This window comes from Equus quagga, chromosome 4 (assembly GCF_021613505.1).
Source record: "Equus quagga isolate Etosha38 chromosome 4, UCLA_HA_Equagga_1.0, whole genome shotgun sequence".
In the NCBI taxonomy this organism is placed as follows: Eukaryota; Metazoa; Chordata; class Mammalia; order Perissodactyla; family Equidae; genus Equus; species Equus quagga.
Window position 1 is genome coordinate 111285868 of NC_060270.1, and position 13338 is coordinate 111299205.

The 13338-nt window shown below is 35.1% G+C and overlaps 1 protein-coding gene across 3 annotated transcripts in view; it reads left to right on the forward strand.

The window, feature by feature from the left end:
- DYNC1I2 (dynein cytoplasmic 1 intermediate chain 2) overlaps window positions 1–13338 on the forward strand; it is a 51425-nt gene that overhangs the window by 32325 nt on the left and 5762 nt on the right. For all 3 annotated transcript variants that reach the window (XM_046659165.1, XM_046659167.1, XM_046659166.1), the window contains 8 exons: window positions 179–274; window positions 488–650; window positions 757–856; window positions 1345–1470; window positions 2366–2512; window positions 2862–2975; window positions 3281–3414; window positions 4603–4747. In XM_046659165.1, coding sequence (XP_046515121.1) covers window positions 179–274; window positions 488–650; window positions 757–856; window positions 1345–1470; window positions 2366–2512; window positions 2862–2975; window positions 3281–3414; window positions 4603–4747 — 1025 coding nt within the window. The remainder of the gene's footprint in view (window positions 1–178; window positions 275–487; window positions 651–756; window positions 857–1344; window positions 1471–2365; window positions 2513–2861; window positions 2976–3280; window positions 3415–4602; window positions 4748–13338) is intronic.

Sequence of the window (13338 nt, forward strand, 5' to 3'; positions counted from 1 at the left end):
CTAAATTCTTTATTTAAAATTGTGTTGATAAAATTCCTATTATTTGTACTTATTCTGTCTTATCAGTGGTTTACTTTTGCTTTTATCTAAAGAGTTGTGATGTCTTCTGAAATATTACTTCAAAAGTTTTCAGTTATTTTCACAAAAATATTTTTTGTGTTTTGTTCTGTTTTCTCAGATGAAGAGGAAGAAGATGACGTAGTGACTCCTAAACCACCTATTGAACCTGAAGAAGAGAAGACTTTAAAGAAAGATGAAGAAAACGATAGTAAAGGTATCTTAAAGAATTTAACTTTAAAAAACTTTTTTGATTCCTATTAAGATTTATTTTACTATTTAGATGTTAAAGTAAAATAAAACGCTGTAAAGCAAAGAGGTGAATCTGGTTGAAAAAGAATGTGTGGCATTCGTTGATCCAAACTGTGATAGTGAGTTGACACAGTTTGACTGACAGAAATCAGACTTAAGAGAAACATTTGTTTTCTAGCTCCCCCTCATGAGCTCACTGAAGAAGAAAAGCAACAAATCTTGCACTCTGAGGAATTTTTAAGTTTCTTTGACCATTCTACAAGAATTGTAGAAAGAGCTCTTTCTGAGCAGATTAACATCTTCTTTGACTACAGTGGAAGAGATTTGGAAGACAAAGAAGGGTAATGTTTAATTGCTAAAATAATGATTCAGCAATGTTAAATTTCTTTAAGATTAAGAGTGAGAAATTGTAACACTATCGTTTTTGGGTTTGATCTTTTTCTGTAGAGAGATTCAAGCAGGTGCTAAACTGTCATTAAATCGGCAATTTTTTGATGAACGTTGGTCAAAGCATCGGGTTGTTAGTTGTTTGGATTGGTCATCTCAGGTAAATTTTAACAAAATTGGCTGCTATTGACTCATTTTTGAATTATAATTAGCAGGTAAGTTTAATTATGGAAACTTTGTGTAATTAAATTAATATATATCATTTAAAATAATGGATGATGATTTTAATGTTATCTATATTCATTATGTCTCATGCACTTTGGAAGAAAGGATTGGAAACATTATTTATATTTAAAACTCAAGATTTTATTCATGCCACAACCCAGTTTTATTGATTAAAATTGCTCACTAAATGCTTTGGATAAAATTGCAATGTGTATTTTTAATACAATGTTTTACTGTTAAATAACTGTGCTAATTTAAAGTGTACTAACATCCCAGTGAGCATAACCGTAGAGATTCTTTCTTGGTGAAATGTTAGGTATTTGTATTTTCAGAATAATTTGATAATGACAGTTGAGTAACTAGGAATGCAAAACAGTTCTTATTATGCATAGCTTTTTCTTCCCACTTGATTCATACGAGCAGTATCCTGAGTTACTCGTGGCTTCCTATAATAACAATGAGGATGCTCCTCATGAGCCTGATGGTGTGGCCCTTGTATGGAATATGAAATACAAAAAAACTACTCCAGAGTATGTGTTTCACTGCCAGGTAAGATGGTCTTTTAACAGTCTTCCCCAAGTTTAAGAATTCATTAATGAATTTAGACAAGTGCCTTTTTTCTTTTCTTGTCAACATAATGATTTCATTGGAGTGGCATCTACTAAGCCACCCCATATTTGCAAACAGATGTTAACAGAAAACTGAAGACTTCTCAGTTCAACATAATCTGCCTTTTGTAACTTTTCTGACATCTCTTATAATGTTTAATCACACCTAAAGCCCTTTGCAGTTGTGATTTTCTGTTATTGTGATTGATTGTATAAAAGGAATCTTTTATAAAATGTCTCTTCTACAGGGAGTTTCTCAGGAACTTATTTGCTGAATATACAATTAGATGGTTGGCCCACTGAATTACTTATACGTGGCCTGAGGAGTTGGAGCTAGATGGTTTTAAGTAGAAACATATGTTTGAAGTAGGAAACAGATGCAGATTTTTAAGGTGGATTTAGTGGAAGTTTAGAATTTGCAAGTGTTTTCTCATTGCATAAGTTATAATCTTTTAATAATATATAATCTGAAAAAACACTTCACTGAGTCAAAACTAGCATATACTCTGTCAGATTATTGTCAGAGACTAATGCAGAGCCAATCATCTTTTGATTAAATACTATAATCAAATGAAATAATTTTTTGCTTTCTTTGATAAATTCCTTAAACATATTTATATAAATAGTCATTACATTTGACTTTTAAGCAAAAAATATTCTAAAGATATATTTTTGTATTCTGAAACAAATTGAAATTTTAAAATCTATTTACTTGTTTTTATAACCTCTAATACCTCACAATAGAGGAGGAAATATTTTGGATACAGATTTATTTTTATAACTTGTCAGGCTTCTTCCCTTTGAACCTTAAGTATAAAAATTTTACTTATTTTTAGTCAGCTGTGATGTCGGCTACATTTGCAAAATTTCATCCAAATCTGGTTGTTGGTGGTACATATTCAGGCCAAATTGTGCTGTGGGATAACCGTAGCAATAAAAGAACTCCAGTGCAAAGAACTCCACTGTCAGCTGCTGCACACACAGTAAGTAAAGAGGTTATTTCCATTAGACTTCTGTGCTCCTTCGCCATTAAATAGTTAATAGTGTCCATCAGAGTACTCTCAGAATGTGTTTCCTTTGATATAAGAATTCCTCATTATTTAGCAACCAAGAACAAAGGCCTTTTTCTGTGTTTTTGGAAACCCGTTTTAGTAGAAACTCATTTCTAAGACAAACTTTTATTAATCAACAGAGTAGCATCAAACTTCACATTAAAAATACCCTTAAGATATGAGACTCTTGTATGAAACAATGCCTGTGATTATACAGTAAAAATTGTTTCATTTTATGGTAAACTAATCCCAGAAAACTTTCTCTAATCTCTTTCTTTAGCATCCTGTATATTGTGTAAATGTCGTTGGGACACAAAATGCTCACAATCTGATTAGCATCTCTACTGATGGAAAAATTTGTTCATGGAGTCTGGACATGCTTTCCCATCCACAGGTAGGTTAAACTTGGAAAACTCTGAAATTTTGCGGCAAATGTTATTTTTTAAGTCTATGTAAACCCCAGCTTATGTTTTTCATAAATATTTTATAATAGTTTTGTGGTAACAGTTTATAAACCTAAATGTGTTAAAATACAGTTTGTGTGTATACTTTTATTTTCAAACCTGCTTCATTTAGTCAAAATAAATTTGTTAGTAGCATAATAAAATAATTGTTTACAAATCAATTAAAACTAGAAGTTTCTCTTAAAAATTAAAAATTGAAAGTTTGCAAAATAATTTCCTCAATTTTTTGGTGTAGGATAGCATGGAATTAGTTCATAAACAGTCGAAGGCAGTAGCTGTGACATCTATGTCCTTCCCTGTTGGAGATGTCAACAACTTTGTTGTTGGGAGTGAAGAAGGTTCTGTGTACACAGCGTGCCGCCATGGCAGGTAAATCTAAACTGGAATTTGCAATTATTTAAAATTCTCCCTTGAATAATCTCATTAAAACAAACTGCCTCTTATTTGAGTAGAAATCTGTCCTAGAACCACTCGTTATTTGTGACCAATTATTTGAATTCAGGTATATAAAATTAAAATTTAAATACTTTTTAAAAATGTTATTTTTAATCATTATGTGTTCTAGATTTTGAGGGTTGTGGATTTGTATGTATGCATATGCTTACAGAAATTTGTGGTAGGAAGTAACATTCAGCAATTACAAATGCAGTATTCAGGGGCCCGCCTGGTAGTGTAGTGGTTAAGTTTGAGCACTCCACTTCAGCGGCCTGGGGTTCTCAGGTTTGGATCCCAGGTATGGACCTACACGCTGCTCTTCAAACCGTGCTATGGCAGTGTCCCAAATACAAAATAGAGGAAGATTGGCAAAGATGTTAGCTCAGGGACAATCTTCCTTAAGCAAAAAGAGGAGGATCAGCAACAGATGTTACCTCAGGGCCAATCTTCCTCACCAAAAAACAAAACAAAATGAAACAAAAAGCCCACAAATACGATATGCACATGCCACATACTGACCTTTAAAGTTGTAAATAGGATTTTCAGCTGTTTTCCCGTTTCGATTTATTTGGTCTTTGAGCTTTAGTTCTGTCCTCCTGATAATTGTACAGTAATGTCACATACACGTTTTAAATTGACTACTATTTCTCCTGCTGTTCAATCTGTTTTGAAATTGTCTAGCTGTACCTTATCAATTGCTTCCTTAAAAAACATTGAGCGTCTGGATTTCATCTCAAATATCAGATCACCTTCACTTCCAAGCTTTTGATTTAAAAGTAGCCCATATTTTCTCTCTTACGTGTAGCAGCCCTTTGTCTCTATTCTACCACCTCAGATATTGAACTTTCAAGTTCTGTCATCAACAGCATGATACTCATGGTTTCAAAATGTACTTACTAGTACTATTATTAGTTTATTAGTAATAAACTAATAATTATCATTAGTAATATTATCAAATCTGGATAGAGTAACACTCAACATAAGTTATTCTGACGTGTTATGAGCACAGTTAAGTTTGTTGAAATTATGTCAAAGTCTGATATATAAAGCCATAATAAAATTTTATTTATAAGTGGTCTACTTAGAAGAGATTTCCCTAACATTTTCACTTTTATGAAATAGCAAAGCTGGAATCAGTGAGATGTTTGAAGGACATCAAGGACCAATCACTGGCATCCATTGTCATGCAGCTGTTGGAGCAGTGGATTTCTCACATCTTTTTGTCACTTCGTCATTTGACTGGACAGTAAAACTTTGGACAACTAAGGTATCTAAAAACAGATGTCTGCTCATTTGCTCAGGTTTTTGACACAAGGTGGTGCTCTAGTACCACATAGGACAGAAAGCTTTCTAATGGCTTAGAGTGATTTACTGATAACTCGAACCTGATAAGAAGTTACACAGAGCATGAGTGAGCTACCAGAGGTTGTAGTTTTCATAAAAGTGTGCTGACAAATATGGTAACCCCACATATAACCAAAGACCAGTCTATTCACTACTTCAAGCTTTTCAAGTACACAACTATTTATCCTGTGTTGGGGAAAAAGCATAACACCTCAGGTAACTGTCATACAGCCCAACATAAAAGCCATACATTGCTCTTTGGAGAGCTTTTAGAGACTTGTTCAGAACTACAGTGGCTTACAGAGCTGATGGAAAATCTGGGTAGAGTAAAATCTGTCTTATCTGGAGAAAAGACAGATAAAAACTGATGTACAATAAGTCCTTTACAGTAAGACTGTACATAATAAACTCGAATCATTAAGCAAGTATTGTGTAAAGGCATGGACACCTATATATTTTGCTTTCGACAATAAATAGTTTGTTTTGGTTTTAATAAGCTTTAGTTATTCGAAAAACCCACTTGTGTTATAAAGTGCTTCCTCATCCTCCAGCAATTCCAGATAAATGTGACTTTGCCCTTCCTCACTGAAAGTCTCGAGGCAAATCCAGGTAGAGAACATTACTTCCTGTGATAGGCCTTGTACTTTCATTTGACCTCACTTTAAAATTAGAGCTCCTTGACTTTGCTGTCTACCTTTTCTGCAGTATTGCATTGTTGCTGGCAAAGTTTCGTATTTGAAATATCAGATTCTAAGTTAAATTTTATGCTGTATTTTTTCATGTTTCCATCTGCCTTATCCTATATGTTAACCTTTTGAGTAATGCATCATAAGACAAAGTTAGGAGATCTTACTTGATTCTTTAATTTCATTGAGAAAAACTAGTGGTCTTTAGAGATGTTCTTCACTATTCCAGTGAACTGATATTTATTTGTCAAATGCTGGCCTCAGAAATCTGGGATGAACTCACTGTTCACTCTTGTCCTTTCTTAATGCCTTTTTTCAGTCTAATATGAAATAAGTTAGAAAACTTTGACTCTAAAAGCTTGCCTTTTAAAATTGAACATTTTCAGGTTTGGCATTAGAAGGCATAAAGATAGCACTTACTTAAGTCTAATGAAGGAAACATATAGAAAAGTGCTTAACACAGTGTCTAGCATGTAATAGGCACTTAACACTGTTCAGTTCCTCCTTTTCCTTTCCATGGGGGTCAGACAGAGCTAAATGCGTTTAGTCAATCATCTGTTCTCTTTCTTGGATTATTCTTGAATTTTTGAGAGCTTTTAATGAGATTTATACAGTGGGAAAAAGTAGAGGAAGAAGATTCACACAATCACAAGCAAAGAAGTACATCAGCTAGCTAGTAAAACCAAAGCGAGATGTAGAATTGGAAACATGAAGCCCACTGTTTCTCTGTTTCTCTGATGAGCTTTCACCTTAACAGTCCTTTAATACAGACGCACGACACATTACATCTTTGTTAGGTTGTTGGCCAGCTTCCTTTTCCAGTAATTGAAAAGACTCTCTTATCTATTTGTAGGTTTATTATTATTTTTAATATCTCAGGGATTCAGTTTGCCACCCTTCTCTTAGCTTTAAATTTGAGGATTCCATCCTTACATATATTACCAACAGGACTGAAAAATGAAGAGTTGTCTTACCTAAACAAGAACAGAACTTATATCTGTGATAGAAGACTGATTGATGCTTGCCTTTGTGGTACTACACAGCTGATTGATTGGTGGTTGATAGTTTTTGTTTCTGTATTTTGCTGTATTTCAACTTAGAACTGCCTTCTGAATAAGAATGACAGGCAGGCATATCTCTCTTTGCTAATTGAGGTAGGCATTGCTTTCTTCCGTGAGCTTCATATAGAAGACTCATTTATTTATTCAACCATGATACGTGCCTCTCCCCTCTCCCCCACACATACATCTCTCTCCAATGTTAGTGGCTAAAGGATGGGCCGACACAGAACAGGGTATTTTTATACGTGCCCAAGGGCCCTCTAAAACTTTATCAGGAGAATTACCTTTACAATTTGTTCTAACTTTTCTGCACACAGATAGTTCTACTCTGTGAAGGATAGAACGGCAACAATCTGCTGAGTAAATTTTTTTTTTATTTGGCCATATCATGGCTCCCAATGTCATTGTCTTGATTTGGATTTATACTACATGGTTAATTATGTTGCTGGTATTTATTTCTACCCTGCCAAAAAACTTGATAGAGGGCCGGCCCCGTGGCCAAGTGCTTAGGTCTGTGTGCTCCGCTGCAGGCGGCCCAGTGTTTCGTTGGTTCGAATCCTGGGCGCGGACATGGCACTGCTCATCAAGCCACGCTGAGGCAGCGTCCCACATGCCACAACCAGAAGGACCCACAATGAAGAATATACAACTATGTACTGGGGGGCTTTGGGGAGAAAAAGGGAAAAAAAATTAAATCTTTAAAAAAACAAAAAAAACTTCATAGAGCTTCTGTGCTCTCCAATACAGTGGTAATGAATAATAGGCAAGATTTTAAAATAATGTCTTTTTAAAAACATTGCTCCAGGGGCCAGCCCTGTGGCTGAGTGGTTAAGTTCGTGTACTCTGCTTTGGCGGCCCAAGGTTTCACTGGCTCAGATCCTGGGTGCAGATGTAGCATCACTCATCAAGCCGTGCTGAGGCAGCGTCCCACATAGCAGAACTAGAAGGACCTACAACTAGAATATACAACTATGTACTGGGCGGCTGTGGGGAGAGGAGGAAGAAGAAGAAGGAAAAAAAGATTGGCAAGAGCTGTTAGCTCAGGGCCAATCTTTAAATAAATTAATTAATTAAAAAAATAAAAACTAAAAACATTGTTCCACATCCATTTTAAGCTTTTTAAACTAGAATGTTCACATTCATGAATTTAATAGACTTTAAATGTTTTTCTTCTCTGGCCCTACTTTTTAAGTGTTTTCTGACTCTGGGAATTGAGCACCCATAAACTGGAAGAATGAATCATTAGATATTGCTGTATCTTTGGGTCCTTTAAGATCTGGCTCTGCTCCAATAGCAAACAAATTTCCTTCTTTTTCTGCCTTTCAATATGTCCTCTAAAAATTCCTAGAAATCTCAATTAGGCACTGTCTCAAATTTAGTGTAAAGTAATCTACTTCTGTAGTCAGCTTGTAATTCTTGCCTAGTCAGGATTTTATAAGGCAGTGCCAGAGTTCTGGGTTGTCAAATTGTTTTCATTACTTTTTTGAACTCATTTTTAGTAAAAAAGATAAAGATAGATGATTTTCCACATTTTGGTGAAGTTTAAACCAGCCAAGACATTGCTTCTAATATGTTTGGAGGACACTCTTACCTTTTCAAAATACCAAATTTGAAAATTCACAACGAAAGCACTTTGGCAGGCCTGAAAAATGATAGGAACACTGTATAAGGAGTGAAATCTTCTTGAAAGTAACCTGAAGTTTCCATAAGAGCTTGATTAGGGGTAGACCTGGTAAATTAGCTTAATGTTCCACCACATTTAACCATACTCGTTACAGATTACTCTGAAAAGAATTATTTATTTGAGGGACAAAATGTTTTAATGCATGCATAGTATATTCTAGTCTCAGAACAAATGCCTACCAGAACCATATTTACTATAAAATGACAAAATTAAGATCATTAATGTGATAATTTCTTAGAATAGGTAGAGTTCAGACTTTTGTAGTCCATACACACCTTAAAATTTTTTCACAGTCTCTCATGTCTTAAATTCCCTCCTTATTTTAACAGCTTACCTATTTAACTGTCAGAGAATACAGCATTAAAACAGGGTTAAAGAGATTTTACTAATGCTTGGAAAAGCAACTATGCACATATTAGACAAGTTGAAATAAAAAAATGCTTTGAAGTTGGGGTGTTTCTTGGGGAAGACTGGCTGACCATTGGGATCCAGACTTCCATGGCAGCATTTACCACAGAACTTGCTGCTGGCCAGTGTCCAGCCTGTCCTTTGCATGTTCAGAAACTCAGTTTTGTCAGAGTTGATTAGCCAGGGAGTGCTGACTGGAACTAACAGGCTCCTGAGACACTGATACATTGGAGAAGGCCAATTTATTAATTTACAGTGAGAAACAACTGCCAGAAGGCCCTGATACTCATGCTGGCCTGACCAGCTCATTGTTTCCCTGTAGACAACCCACATGGGAAGCCAAATTATAATCAGAAGATTGCTTGGTGAGCAAGGAAGTGGAACAAAAGAAGTTTTCTCATTTGAATGTTTAATGGCATCAAGCACAGATAGCCTGATTCATTCATCTTCGCGTGGAGATAGCCTTGCCCTGGGTGGTAATTCTCAGAATCCGTTGGCTGCAACACTCTCTCTCTCCTGGACAATGCTTGAATTGGGCACTATTTTCATTTTTCCTGTAAGACTCTGCTTCTTTGTATTTCCATTGCTTCTAACAGACACATTTCTTCTCAAAAGGTTAGTATCTTCAGTCAGGTTATATAGGAAGGTATTTCTGACATTGGGATCATTTCTTTTTAAAGAGAATCTGTTTATTTCTGTTCTGATCTAAGTGAGGACATAGTTATTTCCCAGTTCTCTGGAGAGCATCGCACTATGTTCATGTATTTACTGTAGGGACTCTTTTGGCTCTTAATCTAGAACTCCCCAGTTACCCCAGAAAAATACGTAATTACTATGTTAGTTTCTTAGGATTGCTGTAACCTTGCCACAAGCTGGATGGCTTAAAACAACAGAAATTTATTCTCTCACATTTCTCAAGGCTAGAAGTCCAAAATCAAGATGTTGTCAAGGTTGGTTACTTTTGGAGTCTTTGAGGGAGAATCTGTTCCACGCCTCTTTCCTAGCTTCTGCTGGTTGCCACCAATCTTGGTGCTTCTTGGCTTGCAGCCGCATCACTCCAGTCTCTGCCTCTGTCATCACATGGTATCTCCCTGTCTGTGTCTGTCCAAGTTTTTTCTTCTTGTTAGACAATAGTCATGCTAGATTTAGGGCCTACTCTAATGCAGTAGAGTGCAGTTGATTACATCTGCAAAGACCTTGTTTCCAAATATCACTATATTTACAGGTTCCAGGTAGACATGAATTGGGGGGGGAGGACACTATTCAACACAACACATAACCTTAAAGAACTCAGAAAAAACTATGGCTTGTCCCTTGACCATACAGTGTTTATTCTCACCACTGTACCAGAATGAGTTACCTGTACTTATTCAAATGCTATCATTCATTCAAAGAAGCCGTTTGTTTTGATTCATTCGTTTGGCAAATATGTTTGCAAGCCTTTTATTTGTAAGAGTTTTAGAGCCATGGTGACCCTTTAGACATTATCTAGCTCGGTGGTTCTTAGTTTTAGTCATGTTAGAATTACCTGGGCAATTTTTGAAACTTTTGGTGCTCACCTAGCACCCCAGACTAATTGAAGAAGAATATCTAAGGGGGAGACCCAGGCAACAGCATATTGTAAAAAATTCACCAGGGTTAAGGGGATTACGATGTAGAGTCAAGGTTCAGAACTACTGATATGAAAACTTTGTTTTATAAATAAGGAAATAAGGGCCTAGGATGATGAAGTGACTTTTCCAAAGCTTTAAAGCTAGTTATTGGTAGCCCTGAGACAAGAGTCCAAGTGCTGTGCCCTTTCCAACTCTTCTCCGCTGCCTCTCTGCCGCTTAAGCAGAAGTTCTCTTTAAATTAAGAAAAAGTATTACTGTTAAAAAGTACTTTAAATGATCCATTTGGGATTTTAATTTGCAGTATCATATATAAAATTAACATTATGAAGCAATATTTGGTGTTAAGTATGTGCTTTCTTTTTCTGAGGGGAAAAGATTGTTAATCTTTGGATGACTATATTTCTTAAATTTGAAAAAAGTTATAAAAGGTCTATAATCACATTTAAAAAATTTGGGAACATGTTGCCATTTATTGTGTTTTTATTTTTAATGTAATATTATACCCAGTTATAGTGCATCCTACTTCTTTCTCTGGCTGCATTATAGTCTGCTGAGTAGATGAAACATTTTATCTAATCGTTTCCTGAGATATGTAACAATCTTCTTTTTCATCATAAATATGTTTTAATCTAACTTTGCATATAACTTTTTTCATATTTTATTAAAATGGAATCATATAATATGTACTTATTTGTATCTGGCTTTTTTTGCTCAACATTATGTTTGTGAGATTCATTCATATTGTTGAGTGTAGCTGAGGATCGTTCATTCTCTTGACTCTATACTATTCCATTATGTAAATATACCATAATTTATTTATCCACTCTATTGCTGATGGTAATTGGGTTGATTCCAGTTTGGGGCTGTTATGAATAGTCTTGCTACGAGCATAGTTTTAGATGTCTTTTGATGGACATATGCACTCATTTCTGTTGGGCATCTACCTAGGAGTGAAATACTTAGCCGTACGTTATGCATACATTTGGCTTTAGTGGATCCTGCCAAGCAGTTTCCCAAAATGGTTTTACCAGTTTATAATCCACCAGTAGCATATGAAAGTTCCCCTTGCTCTGCATTGTTGCCAATACTTGGTATTTTTTGCCTTTTTTCATTTTCATCATTCTGATAGGTATAGTTGCATTGCACTGTGGTTTTAATTTGCATTATCTTGAGACTAATGAGGTTAAGCACCTTACCATGTGTTTATTGGCCATTTTGTGAAGTGCTGATTCAAATATTTTGCCCATTTTTCTATCGATAATCCCTTCTTTAGAAGATTATGTAGACCAATACGTACTCTTACAGTGTCGAGCATGTGAAAGTGATTGTGAACAACTTCTGTTCTAAGTCTTCGGTGGGGGACCATAAAATTGCCTGAAAATGGGATGTTCTTAAAGTATACAATCATCTCAGGAGTAATAGACCTTAGCACAGTGGTTTTTAATCATTGGTGTGCATCAGCATTGCTAGTGGAGCAACATCAGAAACACTGACAAAGTGCATTGAACACGGGGCCCTGCATCTGGATTTTTAAAAAGCTCTGCAGGTGATTGTGATGCACATCCTAAATTGAAAACCACTACCTCAGATTGAGACTTCATTTGGCATTGTTGCCAAGAAGAGTTACAGGAAAACAGTGATCTTAAGAGGAAAAACACCTCTTAGTTTCTGTTTTTAGCTTACTTTTGTTTTCTTAATTACAAACAAACATTTGTGGCTATTAAGATAATCAAGCTGTTGATATTTGCTATGATATCTGAAAATTTTAAATTCATATTTTTAAATTTTTTATTGTGGAAAATTCTAAGTAGGTATAAAAGCAGAGAGAAGAATATAATGAAGCCATTGTACCCATTACCTCGCTTCCACAGTTATCAGCACGTGACCAATCTTGTTTGATTTATTCCTACATACACTCCTGGATTATTTTAAAGCAAACTCAGACATATTATTTCATCTATAGATATTCAGTATGTACCTCTAAAAAATCTTTAAAAGTCTTTTACAAAAAGCCATCATAACTAGCATATCATTATTGCACCCCCGAAAACAAACAGTGATTTCTTAAATTTCGTCAAATAGCCAATCAATGTTCAATTTTTAAAATTTTTTAACTATTTCTTTATTTGAAGCAGGATCAAACTGATGTCTGTATATCTGCGATTGATATATCTTTTGAGCCCCTCTCTTAAAATAGAGTTTTCTTCCCACTCTCCTTTGCTTGCTTTGTTGTTGTTGAGGAAGAAACCAGGTTAGTTGTCCTGTTAGAGTTTCTCACAGTCTGGATTTTACATTCTTATGGTCTTGTTTATATTGTTGAGTATAGTTGTAGACTGTTTACACTTCTCTAGAGAGAAGCTTACCCTCATGAGTCTTTATGTTGACATCTCTTCAGTCTTTTTGGTCATCTGAAGCTCATTCTGTAGTAAATTCCTCAGGAGGTGTTGTGGGTGCATTACTCCCATATTCACAAGAGTCTGGTTATGAAGATCAGTTTGGCTGTATATAAAATCCACAGTTTACATTTTTTCCTTTGATTACCTTAAATATGTTACTCTGTTGTCTTTAAGCAAAAAGCGTTATTAAAAAGTCAGGTGACAATCTGATTTTCTTTTCTTTTCCTGTGACTTGGTCTTCTTTAAAACCTACGAGTGATCAAATGATTTTTTTCTTTTTCTTTAAAGGATCAATTGGCCTAGATACACAGAATATTCTTTAATATGTAGTGTCAGGCTGTCTTTTGTTTTAGGAGCGTTCTCTTGAATTATTATTTTTGCTATTTGTTCTGTAGTTTGCTTTGGTTTTCTTCTTCAGGACCTGCCATTCTAGGTATATCTTTGTTATCTTCTTTGTCTATCACTTTTTTAAAAATTCACTTTATCTCTTTTTTCTTTAAGTAACAGTGTTATTGAGATATAATTCATACACCATCAAATTCACCCTTTTAAAGTGTACAGTTCATTGATTCTTAGTATTTTCACAGAGATGTGCACTGTCACTATCTAATTTTAGAACATTTTCAAATTCCAGAAAGAAACCTTGTGCCCATTAGCAGTCACTCC